Source organism: Acanthochromis polyacanthus, chromosome 18 (genome assembly GCF_021347895.1).
Source record: "Acanthochromis polyacanthus isolate Apoly-LR-REF ecotype Palm Island chromosome 18, KAUST_Apoly_ChrSc, whole genome shotgun sequence".
Lineage (NCBI taxonomy): Eukaryota > Metazoa > Chordata > Actinopteri > Pomacentridae > Acanthochromis > Acanthochromis polyacanthus.
In genome coordinates, this window is record NC_067130.1 from 19,656,547 (window position 1) to 19,668,207 (window position 11,661).

Sequence of the window (11,661 nt, forward strand, 5' to 3'; positions counted from 1 at the left end):
ACTTTAGCCACTTCAACAACTCAAACAAGAAGCGCTACTAGGCGTGCTCAAAGTACGCCAACTACACCTCAATCAATAAGAATGATTTTCTAAAAGTCAAAGTAGCGCTAATAATGCGACCGGCTTTCCTGAGCAGGCAGCAGTTTTAGAGTTTAGTGTGCGGGGTAGGTAACTCGACATTTCTTGTGTCTTTATTCCGTATTTAGAAGCAGATTCTGCCCAGTTAGCGGTGCGTTAGCTTAGCTAGCCTGCTAAGCTAATACCACTAACCGGAGGTGCTCACGGTGACAGCTGGGTGAGTCAACGTTACCTGATCAATGAAATTCAAGGATTCATTAATATCTGTTTCATTATGATCTTTCCCCTTTTTGCCTCCACTGGAACAACCTCAGAGATAATCCTGACTCTTAAATGATTTTATTAGAACGAGTATTGGAGCTAGCCGGCGTGTTTAATAGCGCAGCCAATGTAAAAGAGCCGCATGTGTTAGCGAGCTAAAGCTAGTTGTTGGCACTTGTGTGTTGCCTCTGCTCTAAAATAACCTATGTGAGACTCACTTGTGACCTATTTCAGTTCACACAAGTCTGTTTTATGATGCCGACTGTGTGCTGCTCGTGTATCTGATTTGTGCTAGCAGTGAAGGCTGAGTGTTAGCAGGACAAGCTAGCATGATGAAATGCTGGGAGAAGCCTTGGTCATTCATGCTGCACTGGTATCTGATCAGGAATACATTTATCACTGGCATGTAAGTTCTGATGAGGACTGGAACACTGAGGTTTTTGACATGACTTTCTAGTCAGGTTTATAATTTTATTCCCTTGCTTTATGTGCTACACATTATTGTTGTTGGACAAAGTGTATTTTCTACAACTTTTCACCAAATCTTTCTTCTTTAAAAAGCTCACCCACTAAAATATTTGCTCCTCATTTGCATTTTTACTTCACTGTGTTTCAGCACTTGATATTGATAAAGTCTAATTATGAACAGTTGCATGTGGAATGACAGCTGCAGCAGTTAGTTGACTAATTGATTACTAGTCAAATGAAAGAACAATTAAACAATGAAGTTATTGTTTTTTTTATCGTTTTATTTTTTTAAAAAAGTGTTAAATGTTTGTGGTTTTTCATGGTAAAATCTCATGCTCTTCTCTGTCACACAACTAAAAAACTGAATACTTTCAGTTTTTGGAGTGTTGTTTAATAGAGCTGCAACCATAAATCAGTTACTCAATCCGTTGCCAATTATTGTATTAAAGGTCAACTATTTGTATCGGCAGTAGGTTGGAGTCTTTTGGTGCGTTTTCCAGAAGAGAAAAAGTTCCAGTTGTCTGATTCCAGCTTTTTGATTAAAGTAAGGTTATTAAACAATGACAAGGTTTTAATTTCTGTGTAATTATGTACACACTTCTAATTTAAATAGTAGAAATGGTGATTTATTTTCCATTAAGTCCATGAAAAGACACTAAGATGCCAAAAGGTTTTGTGTTTATTCTGATATAGCCTCACTTAAACAGTACATGTGTATTAATCTACCACTCAAAATAATCTTCAGTTTACTGGAGCTGCAGTGATTAATCAAATAATCAAATTGGTTGTCAACTACACAATGAATCAACTGTTTAGATGGTTGATTAATTAGTTTGAGTTTTTTTTGCTGTTTTTTGAATATAAAAAGTATTAATTCTGTCATTGCTCTTCTTACATTTGAATCTTTTTTGTTGTCTTTCCTTCTCTATGACTATAAACTAAATATTTTGGGGTTGTTGACAAGACAATGGAGGCTAGATTTGGAAAACCCTGATGAACGTTTTCTAGATCAAGCAGCTAATCAGTCAATCAAGATTATTGTTATTAGACCAAAAACATTCAAAGATGCTATGCTGGATTGTGGTAAATTACATATAATGATTTTTTTAAATATGTGGGTTGTTTTTTGTGACCCATGTGTTTAATTCTTCTGTTCCTGTATTTGTCTTTTATCCAGATAATTTGTGATGGCTACTACTGAGATGGAATCTGGGTCTTCGGATAGCAGATCAGAGCAAGGGACAGCCGACCCCGATTCAAAGTACCCACTGAAAGTACTTTATTGTGGAGGTACAGTATGTATACAAAATGCATTTTGCTCAGTTTAGCATCTTAAAGAATTTGTTGGTGCTTTTAGAAATGTGACAGATGCGATTTGTATTTTTGTCTCTGCAGTGTGCTCTCTGCCTACTGAGGTGAGTTTTCATCAGACAGATCATATATTCTGTTGGGTGACCCACTTTACTATACATATCCTGTCAGAGATACTTTCTTTGCTGAGCTCTAAAGGAATCTCCACTGTTGTGTTTGCAGTACTGTGAGTACATGCCCGAGCCGGCCAAATGTAGGCAGTGGCTCGAGAAGAACTTTCCAGATGTGTTTGCCAGGATGACTGTTGGTGAGCATCATTTGAGATTTTCTGAATTTATCTTCAGCTTCATTTTGAACAATGTTTGACTGCATAGCTTGAGTTTGTAGCGACAGAGCAGCTTGCAGTTCGATGGGGTTTAACGGCTTAAAATGTTGATATTTGCTGTTGTGAATGTGGTCCAGAAAGGAGAAAACTAAGCATGCTGATTCACCTTTAGTAAAAAAAAATCCTATGTAGAGTTCTGTTTAAGTTGCTGGATTCCTTCCAGTCAGTCAGAGTTCTTCCCCCTCTGACAGTAAAGGTACAGATACCAGCCTAATGCATTTAATTTAATTCGGACCGTTATTTATAAAGGTGATGCCCAAGTCTTAGACCAACATACATCTTCAACCTCATTGGAAGCAGATGCTACTAGTAATAATGGATGAATCCTCAAACAGGGAGGATTACTTGCTCTGTAAAAATCCTGTGAACTCCAAGCAGTTTCTGAGTGTTTTTGCTCTTTTCACAGTTTTACATACTTTATACAAATTACAGGAGAAAATGGTGAAGTAAACAGACTCAAAAAAAAAGCTGCATGTATTATACTGACAACTATCAATCACTTAGTTATTAACTATAAATATAATGTAGTTTTTTTTAATGCATTTTTAAGAAAAGTCTAAATTCACTGATTGCAGCTGCTTCATTGTGAATATTTTCTGGTTTTTTCTCCTCTTCTCTGACCATAAACTTAATATCTTTGGGTTGTGGACAAAACAAGAAAATATAAGTATAATGTTTAAGCTAATAGCTCAATTGAGAAAATGAAAGACAGATTAATTAACAACAAAAAAAGCACTTGGCAGTACTCCGCCAAGGCTGCTCAGTCGTATAATTTCTGACGGATGAAATGTGGTCCACTGCGATCGATTTGTAGTTGGATCGCAATCCTGATCATCAACAAGCAGCTGACGTAGTGTTCTCTTGTTGTCATAGCTACAGTGATGCTGTGCTGCTGTCTTGCAATGATACCAAAATCTTTAGCAAATCCGTAGATCCACCCTATAAGCCACATCACTGCCAAAATCTAATTGGTTGGTCCTTGTGTCATTTCTGACTTTGCCTGAAAATTTCATCCAAATACATCCGTCCGTTTTTGAGTAATATTGCGCACAAACAGTCGGACAAACCAATGCCAATCGTCACATAACTCTGTCAAGGCTCCGCCTCCTCAGCGAGTAATAAAATAAGAATTAGTTGCTGCGGTAGTTTGTATATGTGCACTGAAAGCTGTAAAATATTTTTCTCCGATTCTGAAAAAGTTAGTGAAGAAATTAGATATGATGAATAAAAGTAGAGCTCCATGCTGTACTTTTATTTGTGATCATGATCTTTGAGTTTAGTTTTGCCGGTGTAAAGGCTTTGACTGCACAACCCTGACTACGGTGTATTTGAGAAATTGTTTTTAAATGGGATCAACTCGTACTGAAAATAGAATATCATGTCAGAAGAAGCCAGAGGATTTTCTCTAAACGTGTGTACTGATGTTGCCTAACTTGTTACTAAACACATCCGTCACAGGTTGCACTTATAGTAGTCATCTGAAAGTTGATGAATATTGTTGCTCGCTTGGTTTTAATGTCTTCCCATTTTATTTGTGTCCCACTGGTCCAGCAGCAAATGCACCCAAGCAGGAACCCGGCACTGGAGATGCTCCCCCTGCAGGCGAGGAGGAGGAGAAGAAGAAGCAGAAGAGAGGTGGAACAATCATGCACAATCTGTTGTCTTTTTTTTTTTTCTGTGCATCAAAGAAATAAGACTGATGATTTCTCTGCCTTGTCAATCTTCAGTGAGATCAGTGCTTACTGCTGATAACTGCAACGGAGGAGGAGACTCACTGAGCAGCTACTTTGTCAGACAGTCAGTGCAGTTGAGAGTGGTAGTAGTGAGACAGTTTAAATGGGAGCTGAAACAACTTGAGCCTAATGCACATTATAAACAAGTCCAGCAGCTGAAATCTTACAAAAATTGTGGCAGAAGTCACAGCACTATAGAATGTGGGCATTTATTATAGACAAACAAAATATTATTAGCACAATATTAAAACCTGAATATAATGAAGTAAGTTAGAGCCATGAAAGATTCCAATCACAAGTCAGACTGTAGAGGGAGGCTTTAACTTGCCGTTTATAAAGATAATAACACTTTGAGCTGCTCTCAGATCCTCAGGCAGACTGTTCCAATAGTTCAAGACGTAAAAAACAAATGCTGTTAAGACTTTGTGTCTTGAACTTTGGAACAATTAAACAGTTCAAAGTGATCAAGCACATTTATAGACTGGAAACATGTCGGACAAGTAGGCAGCTATGAGCGCTCTAAAGATGATTTACTGTCGTCTGTTACTACTGGCTCAGAATGTATCTCTGGGGAGTGACTATGCGTGACACTTAGCATGATTCATGTGCACAGGAAATTAGTTTTACCTTTTTTCACACAAGTCTCTACATGTACTTGTCAAAATTCTCAACGATCATTTTGAGCTTCATATATACATTAATATATGCATATACATGTTGGGCATTTGATAGACTTCTTCTGCTTTCTTGTGATTTAAGGTGGAAGAGGCCAGATCAAACAGAAAAAGAAGACTGTGCCTCAGAAAGTCACAATAGCAAAAATCCCAAGAGCCAAGAAGAAATACGTCACACGGGTGTGTGGCCTGGCGACGTTCGGTAAGAGATTTTATTCTACTCTGCCCTGTTTACTTCTCATTCTTTTAATGCTTCATCCTCATTGTGAATCCTGTGTGGACTGTTGCAGACATCGACCTTAAAGAGGCTCAGCGATTCTTTGCCCAGAAATTCTCTTGTGGTGCCTCAGTTACAGCCGAGGATGAAATAATCATTCAGGGAGATTTTACAGACGACATAATCGACGTCATTCAAGAGAAGTGGCCTGAGGTGAGCCGTCTGTTGTTGTAAAAAACTTGAAAGGGTTTGCTTGGCTAGTGTGATTTCTCTGTAATTAGTTGCATACTTGTAACCCTCATGAATGCCATTAACTTCATTTTCCTATCAGGGTTCAGCTCTGCCTTATAATGGGGAATTTGTGGACTTTGGATTTGTCTAAACACTGATTTAAAAATAAGAAAAATAATAGTTAGTTTGAGGAGAGGAAAAATGCTGGTACACTGTAAAAAATGTCTCTCTCTATATATTCTGTCTATGTATATATACACACACATACACACATACATACATATATATATATATATATATATATATATATATATATATATATATATGTGGCAAAATACATTTAAACACACCGGAATATTGCAGCATTCAACAACTGTAAAAACCCGTGAAAATGGTATTGGCAACATTTTCAATTTGTCCATTAAGTTAAATACATTAAAATTGTCCTTTCATGGTCACACACCCTTACTTTTTCAACTCTCAATTTACACAATTTTTCTTTAACAGAACAGCAAATATCTGTACAATGATGATATTTTTGGCAGATTTTCGTACAAATTTAAAATTAAGTATTTTTATGGCCTTATATAAAAGAACACATCTTTGTAAAGATGACATTTTTTTTGAAGTAATTTTTTTTTTTTTCAGGATTTTACTAGATATTATCTGGACTTTAAGGATGTGGGAAAATCTAATAAATGACAGTACTTTTAATGAATTAAAAACTATTACAGAATGTTAATTTTTCACAGTGTAGTTCCTGTTTGTACAACTATGCATGCTGGCATTACATTTATAATATGCACATATGACCTATTTGAAATGTTGTCCTGTACTATTTTCTGTTAATTATCAGATTTTTTTTTGAGGCTGAACAATCAGTTTACAAAATATTAAAATTGTGAAATGACTAAGAGCAGGATCCAATTCACAGTAGCTGCAATTGGCACAAAATATTATTATTAAAAGTTAAGTATTGTGATGCTGCAGCCTGCAAATGATTCTCCACAAGTAAAGGAACGCGCTTGTTTGGAACAGACTGCAGCAAAAATCATATCATCACTTTTGTGTGTGTTTTGGTGGGGAAAAAATGACTTGTATCTCATATCTGTTCAAATTTTTTTCCCCGTATTATTCATCCCTAGTTTGATTGTGTTTCCAATTATATTTCAATAGGATTGCAACTAACTGTCCATTGCCAATTAAGCTGTTGTTTATTATCCCAAATTAATTAATAATTAATCGTCTATAAAATGTCAGAAAATGGGTGAAAAATATCAGTTGTTTCCTTAAATTTCTTGTTTTGTCCACAACCCAAAATCAATTAGTTTACTGTCATATAGGAGTATAGAGTTCCAATTTTAGAAGCTGAAATAGAAGAAATGAGCCCTTTTTGTCAACAAAATAATGCTCAACTTATTGGTCAATTTAAAAAGTAGTTGCTGATTAATAATTGACAGAAACTTGGTAAATCGTTGTAGCTCTAGCGGGAGTGTTTTCAGTGGCTAAATCCTATAGATATGTCAAGATTTTGATACATTCACGATACTTGTTTATGATTCTTAAGTGTGTTTTTTAATGCATTTAATGGCAGCAAAAAAAAGAATCTGTCCAGCTTTATATTTTAAATGTGAAAAAGGTACGACAAATCTTGGTTTGTTTGTTCCTGTTTAAATAATGGGCTCTGAAATCCCGCAGCAGTACTGACTCCTGCCCCTCTGTGTTGCAGGTGGATGACGACAGCATCGATGATCTGGGTGAAGTCAAGAAGTGAAGACCAAATATGCACTTTTACTGACATGGATGTGACCTGTAACAGCGACAACCTGGCCAAATGTACACATTAAGTCATTTTATACCTATTTTATTTACTGTACATACAAAGCTGCGGACTTGGCCACTCACTTGGCGAATTTTTTTTAGTTAATAATAGCTGCTTTCTCTCGTTTGCCAAAGGTGTGGTATGACGTGAATCCTTCCCAAATGTTCTTCACTCAAGCAAAACTGTAGGCTAATAAATTTCAGTCTCCTTCACCTGTACGCTCCCATCGTCATTTCCAGTTTTTTTTTTTGTTTCCATGAGTGTGTGAAAACATTAAAAATGAATTCTTTTCAGGGCTACGATTTGCTGTGTTTTATCGAAGTCTTGAAGATGGCCACAGGTTACTTGTTTTTCACACAATACCCATGAGTGAACCTTCTCTCCTGCATATTAGTTTCATAATGATGCTGCACTCCCTGGCCAGATAAGGTTTACAGTTTCCAAGCTCCTTTGGGTCAATATCACCTCCCTGCAGATAACAGCCCACAGATGCTCACTCCACTTGTGAGTTCGTGTGTTTGTCTTTGAACCATTTGTGTGAGCACAAACACGATTATCTTTCCACAGAAGTCACCAAGGTGCAGCATGTCTTTGGGTATATAAAGCAGCAGCAGCTTGGTGTTTGCCGAGGCAAAGGATGAATCTCACAGACACGGTTTGCTGCGCCTTTGAATCGCCCATCCTGGACCGGGTTTTGCCTCCGATTCTGATCCTGGAGTTCATGTTCGGCCTGATGGGGAACTTTGTGGCTCTGTGGATGTTTATCTTCCACATGGACACGTGGAAGCCCAACGCCGTGTACCTCACCCACCTGGCCGTGGCCGACTCCATCGTGCTGTTCTGCCTCCCTTTCAGAGCCGACTACTACAGACGGGGCAAACATTGGCTCTACGGCGACGTCCCGTGTCGCATCCTGCTCTTTCTGCTGGCAGCCAACCGTGCTGCGGGGATCTTCTTTCTCACGGCTGTGGCTGTCGACCGCTACTTCAAGATCGTCCACCCGATGAACCGCATCAACCGGATGGGCCTCGGCTATGCTCTCTGGGTCTCGCTCGGCCTGTGGTTTCTGATCTTTCTCGCCACCGGGTACCTCCTCGCTGATGAGCACTTCTTCTTCAACAGCAACCGGACGCAGTGTGAGAGTTTCAACATCTGCATGGGCTTCAGCCCACTCTCCACCTGGCACAACACTTTCTATGTGGTCCAGTTTTTCCTGCCCACCACTATCGTGGCCTTTTGCACCATCAGAATCACATGGCAGCTGAGGATCAGGACCGTGGACAAGAAGGGGAAAATCAAACGGGCCGTTCAGTTCATCTTGGCTGTGGCTGTGATCTTCATCACCTGTTTCTTCCCCAGCACGATATCGCGTATTGCAGTGTGGATCCTCAAGGTGTGGTACGACGAGTGTAGCTACTTCAAAGAGGCCAACCTGGCCTTCTACACATCGGTGTGTTTCACCTACTTCAACAGCGTCCTCAACCCTGTGGTGTATTATTTCTCCAGTCCTGCCTTCAGCGGCACCTTCAACAAGGTCCTGAATAAACTGCTGAGAAGGAGCGATGACAAGAAGGATCCAGCAGATTTAGCCGATAACATTTCCACTGTCGATGGTAGAAGGATATAAAGCCAGGTGCTGGTTTGCTTCCTTTTAAATTGAGTTTGTGAATATATTCTGCAAGTTAAGATGTAATTTGAACATTTAGGGAGACTTTAAGCAAAAGGTGTGGAATTGTTGAGCTTGGCAAATTTTCTGCATTCTGGTAAACTTTAATGCACCAATTTGTTCTTTTTTTCTTTACGTTTGAAATGTCTTTTTTGCAAAGAATAACAGGCTTTCTGCATTCTGAGTTGTTTCCAAATATAGATCAACAAATGCATGTGACATCGGTACCCAGGGGACCTATCCCTGAAAAAACAATGGAAATTAATGTTCAAAACTATAGAAACATCGGCAGTATATCTTTCAATATAGATAATATGAGCTTGTTTGAATGCAGTCATACATTGTAAAAGAACAAATTACTATCTGTAAAAAAAAAGTTGTCAAAATGTGGACAATATGTAACATTTAGCCATTTTTGTTTTTTACAGTCGACATGTAAGCAATGATTTTTTTCTGTGATTCTACTTTATGTAATTTAACAACAGAGGGAAGATCTGTAGAATAACAGTTAAAACACTTAAAATATTTCCATTTTCCCGTGTTTAATAAATCAGTACATCAATCAAATGACTGGATAAAAATATGGTACAAAACAATGCAATTCATGATATATATAAAATGTTAAGTCAACATGTGGATTCTTTTTGAAATCTAATAAAACTGAGAAAATCTTTGAAAATAATTTTTGCTTTTCAGTTAATAAAAATGCATTTAATAAAATTTTTACGTTGTGGAAAAGAGGCTTTGCTCTAAGAACATTTTGTAATTTAAGCAGTAATGCTGTAATATGTACAGTAAGATACTTTAAAATTTATTTACTGTACATCACTGTCAATACAGGTACATCACATGCAATAGAGATTCACACAGTTCCACATGGAAAAGCAAATCATTCTACTAAAGTCATAATAAAATGAACATGGGATCAGGCAATTTGAAATGAGGTATTGAGGATTTTCGTTGATTCAGAGAGCAGCTTCTTTTTCATGATACTCTGTGTTTGAGAGATGATGCCACGTTCTCCTCTAGAAACACTGATGCACACAAGCAGCCGAAACACAGCAACAGTGTGTAAAGATGCAGCTGAATCTTGTGTACTTTGACTGAGTCCTGCTCTCAAATAAACGTATTCACAAAGCGCCGCATGCAGTCAGTGACACAGATGTATCAGAAACAGCAGAACGGAAGTGTCTGACTGGAGTGAAAACACATTTCAGAGCATGAAATAACAACATGAGCAGTGATTAGAAATGACACATTCCTCACAGCTTGTTTGCCCAGTCGCCATGTTGTTTCTGAAACTTTCAATTTTAACAAAATTACCTCAAAACAAAATAATGAGAACCCCACTGTCATGCTGGAGGTGTGGTAGAATAATAGTGGACCACGCCCATATATTCTGATCTTGTCTGTTTATCAGACTATTACGGGAGGGAGTGTCCAAAACAATCTCCAAAGCACAGGGCTTTGAGCTTAAAGGGGAACTTCGGTTTAGCTGGACTCCAATAAAGAAGCAAAACCATCTCGAGGAGAATCAGAAGAAATGGACAGCATGTGAGTTAAATATGAATGTTGCTGCAAAGAGTCTGAATACTTATGACCATGTGATATTTCAGTTTTTCTTTTTTAATAAATTTGCAAAAAATTCTACATTTCTGTTTTTTTCTGTCAAGATGGGGTGCTGAGTGTACATTGAGAAATAAAATGAACTTTTTTAATTTTGGCAAATGGCTGCAATGACATAGAGAGTGAAAAATTTCAAGGGGTCTGAAAACTTTCCGTACCCACTGTATGTTCAATTCAGAATCCATTTTGAAGTTATTTGTTTATAAAGCCATGTATGGGTTGGCATTAGATACATTTGAGAACTTCTCTGCCCCTGCTCTACCTCTAAACATCTTATATCCTCAGAACAGCCACTGCTAACTGTTCCATCAGCAAGAGCTGGTCAGGGGACATTGTGCCCTTGTAGTAGCTGCAAAACTTTGGAACAGCCTTCCTCTTTCAATCAAATGGACCCCCTAAATTATATTTTTTTACCATAAATCTCGTGATTTTTGGTTGCTCTAGTGCTCTTAATATTTTATTTTAGGAATTTCTTTAAAAGTCCTTGTCTTGTTTTTCATAGTATTTGAAGTTTCATCCTGTCTTCTGATCGTTTTTTTTTTTTTTTTTTACACCTATAACATGTACAGCACCTTGATCAACACAAGCTGTTTAAAATGTGCTATAGAAATAAACTTGATTTTTTAAAATTAAGTGCAAGTAGTGCGTAGTGGGCTGCAGTGCTTGCTCAATGCGTTACTCTTCGATATACACACGTGGACAAAATTGTTGGTACCCCTCAGTTAAAGAAGGAAAAACCCACAATTCTCACTGAAATCACTTGAAACTCACAAAAGTAACAATAAATAAAAATTTATTGAAAATTAAATAATCAAAATCAGCCATCACTTTTGAATTGTTGATTAACATAATTATTTAAAAAAAACAAACTAATGAAATAGGGCTGGACAAAAATGATGGTACCCATAACTTAATATTTTGTTGCACAACCTTTTGAGGCAATCACTGCAATTAAACGATTTCTGTATTTGTCAATGAGCGTTCTGCAGCTGTCAACAGGTATTTTGGCCCACTCCTCATGAGCAAACAGCTCCAGTTGTTTCAGGTTTGATGGGTGTCTTCTCCAAATGGCATGTTTCAGCTCCTTCCACATATGTTCAATGGGATTCAGATCTGGGCTCATAGAAGGCCACTTTAGAATTGTCCAACGCTTTTCTCTCAGCCATTCTTGGCTGTTTTTGGCTGTGTG

At 37.7% G+C, this 11,661-nt stretch overlaps 2 protein-coding genes across 5 annotated transcripts; both read left to right on the forward strand.

The window, feature by feature from the left end:
- Positions 1-7,392, forward strand: denr (density-regulated protein). Of its 4 annotated transcripts, none has more exons than XM_022198713.2 (8): positions 1-164; positions 1,985-2,097; positions 2,203-2,222; positions 2,341-2,425; positions 4,055-4,138; positions 4,996-5,112; positions 5,201-5,340; positions 7,088-7,392. In XM_022198713.2, exons 2-8 carry the CDS (start codon positions 1,995-1,997, stop codon positions 7,130-7,132), a joined length of 594 nt encoding a protein of 197 aa, XP_022054405.1. In that variant the 5' UTR covers positions 1-164; positions 1,985-1,994; the 3' UTR covers positions 7,133-7,392. The 4 variants fall into 4 exon arrangements, with proteins under 4 accessions (XP_022054405.1, XP_022054406.1, XP_051794691.1 ...); XM_022198714.2 differs by having other exon boundaries at positions 4,058-4,138; XM_051938731.1 differs by having other exon boundaries at positions 2,341-2,423; positions 4,047-4,138.
- Positions 7,393-7,512: 120 nt separating this feature from the next.
- LOC110954254 (hydroxycarboxylic acid receptor 3-like) lies at positions 7,513-9,528 on the forward strand. The gene has a single exon (XM_022198709.2). It carries the CDS (start codon positions 7,818-7,820, stop codon positions 8,805-8,807), a length of 990 nt encoding a protein of 329 aa, XP_022054401.1. The 5' UTR covers positions 7,513-7,817; the 3' UTR covers positions 8,808-9,528.
- Positions 9,529-11,661: the final 2,133 nt, after the last annotated feature.

What these genes read in the sequence shown, in the direction of transcription:
- denr (XM_051938731.1), top strand. Translation starts at nt 1,995, where the DNA reads ATGGCTACTACTGAGATGGAATCTGGGTCTTCGGATAGCAGATCAGAG. An exon ending in GAAAGTACTTTATTGTGGAG is followed by an intron (nt 2,098 to 2,202) that starts GTACAGTATGTA and finishes TTGTCTCTGCAG; the next exon opens with TGTGCTCTCTGCCTACTGAG. An exon ending in GTGTTTGCCAGGATGACTGT is followed by an intron (nt 2,424 to 4,046) that starts TGGTGAGCATCA and finishes TTTGTGTCCCAC; the next exon opens with TGGTCCAGCAGCAAATGCAC.
- LOC110954254 (XM_022198709.2), top strand. Translation starts at nt 7,818, where the DNA reads ATGAATCTCACAGACACGGTTTGCTGCGCCTTTGAATCGCCCATCCTG.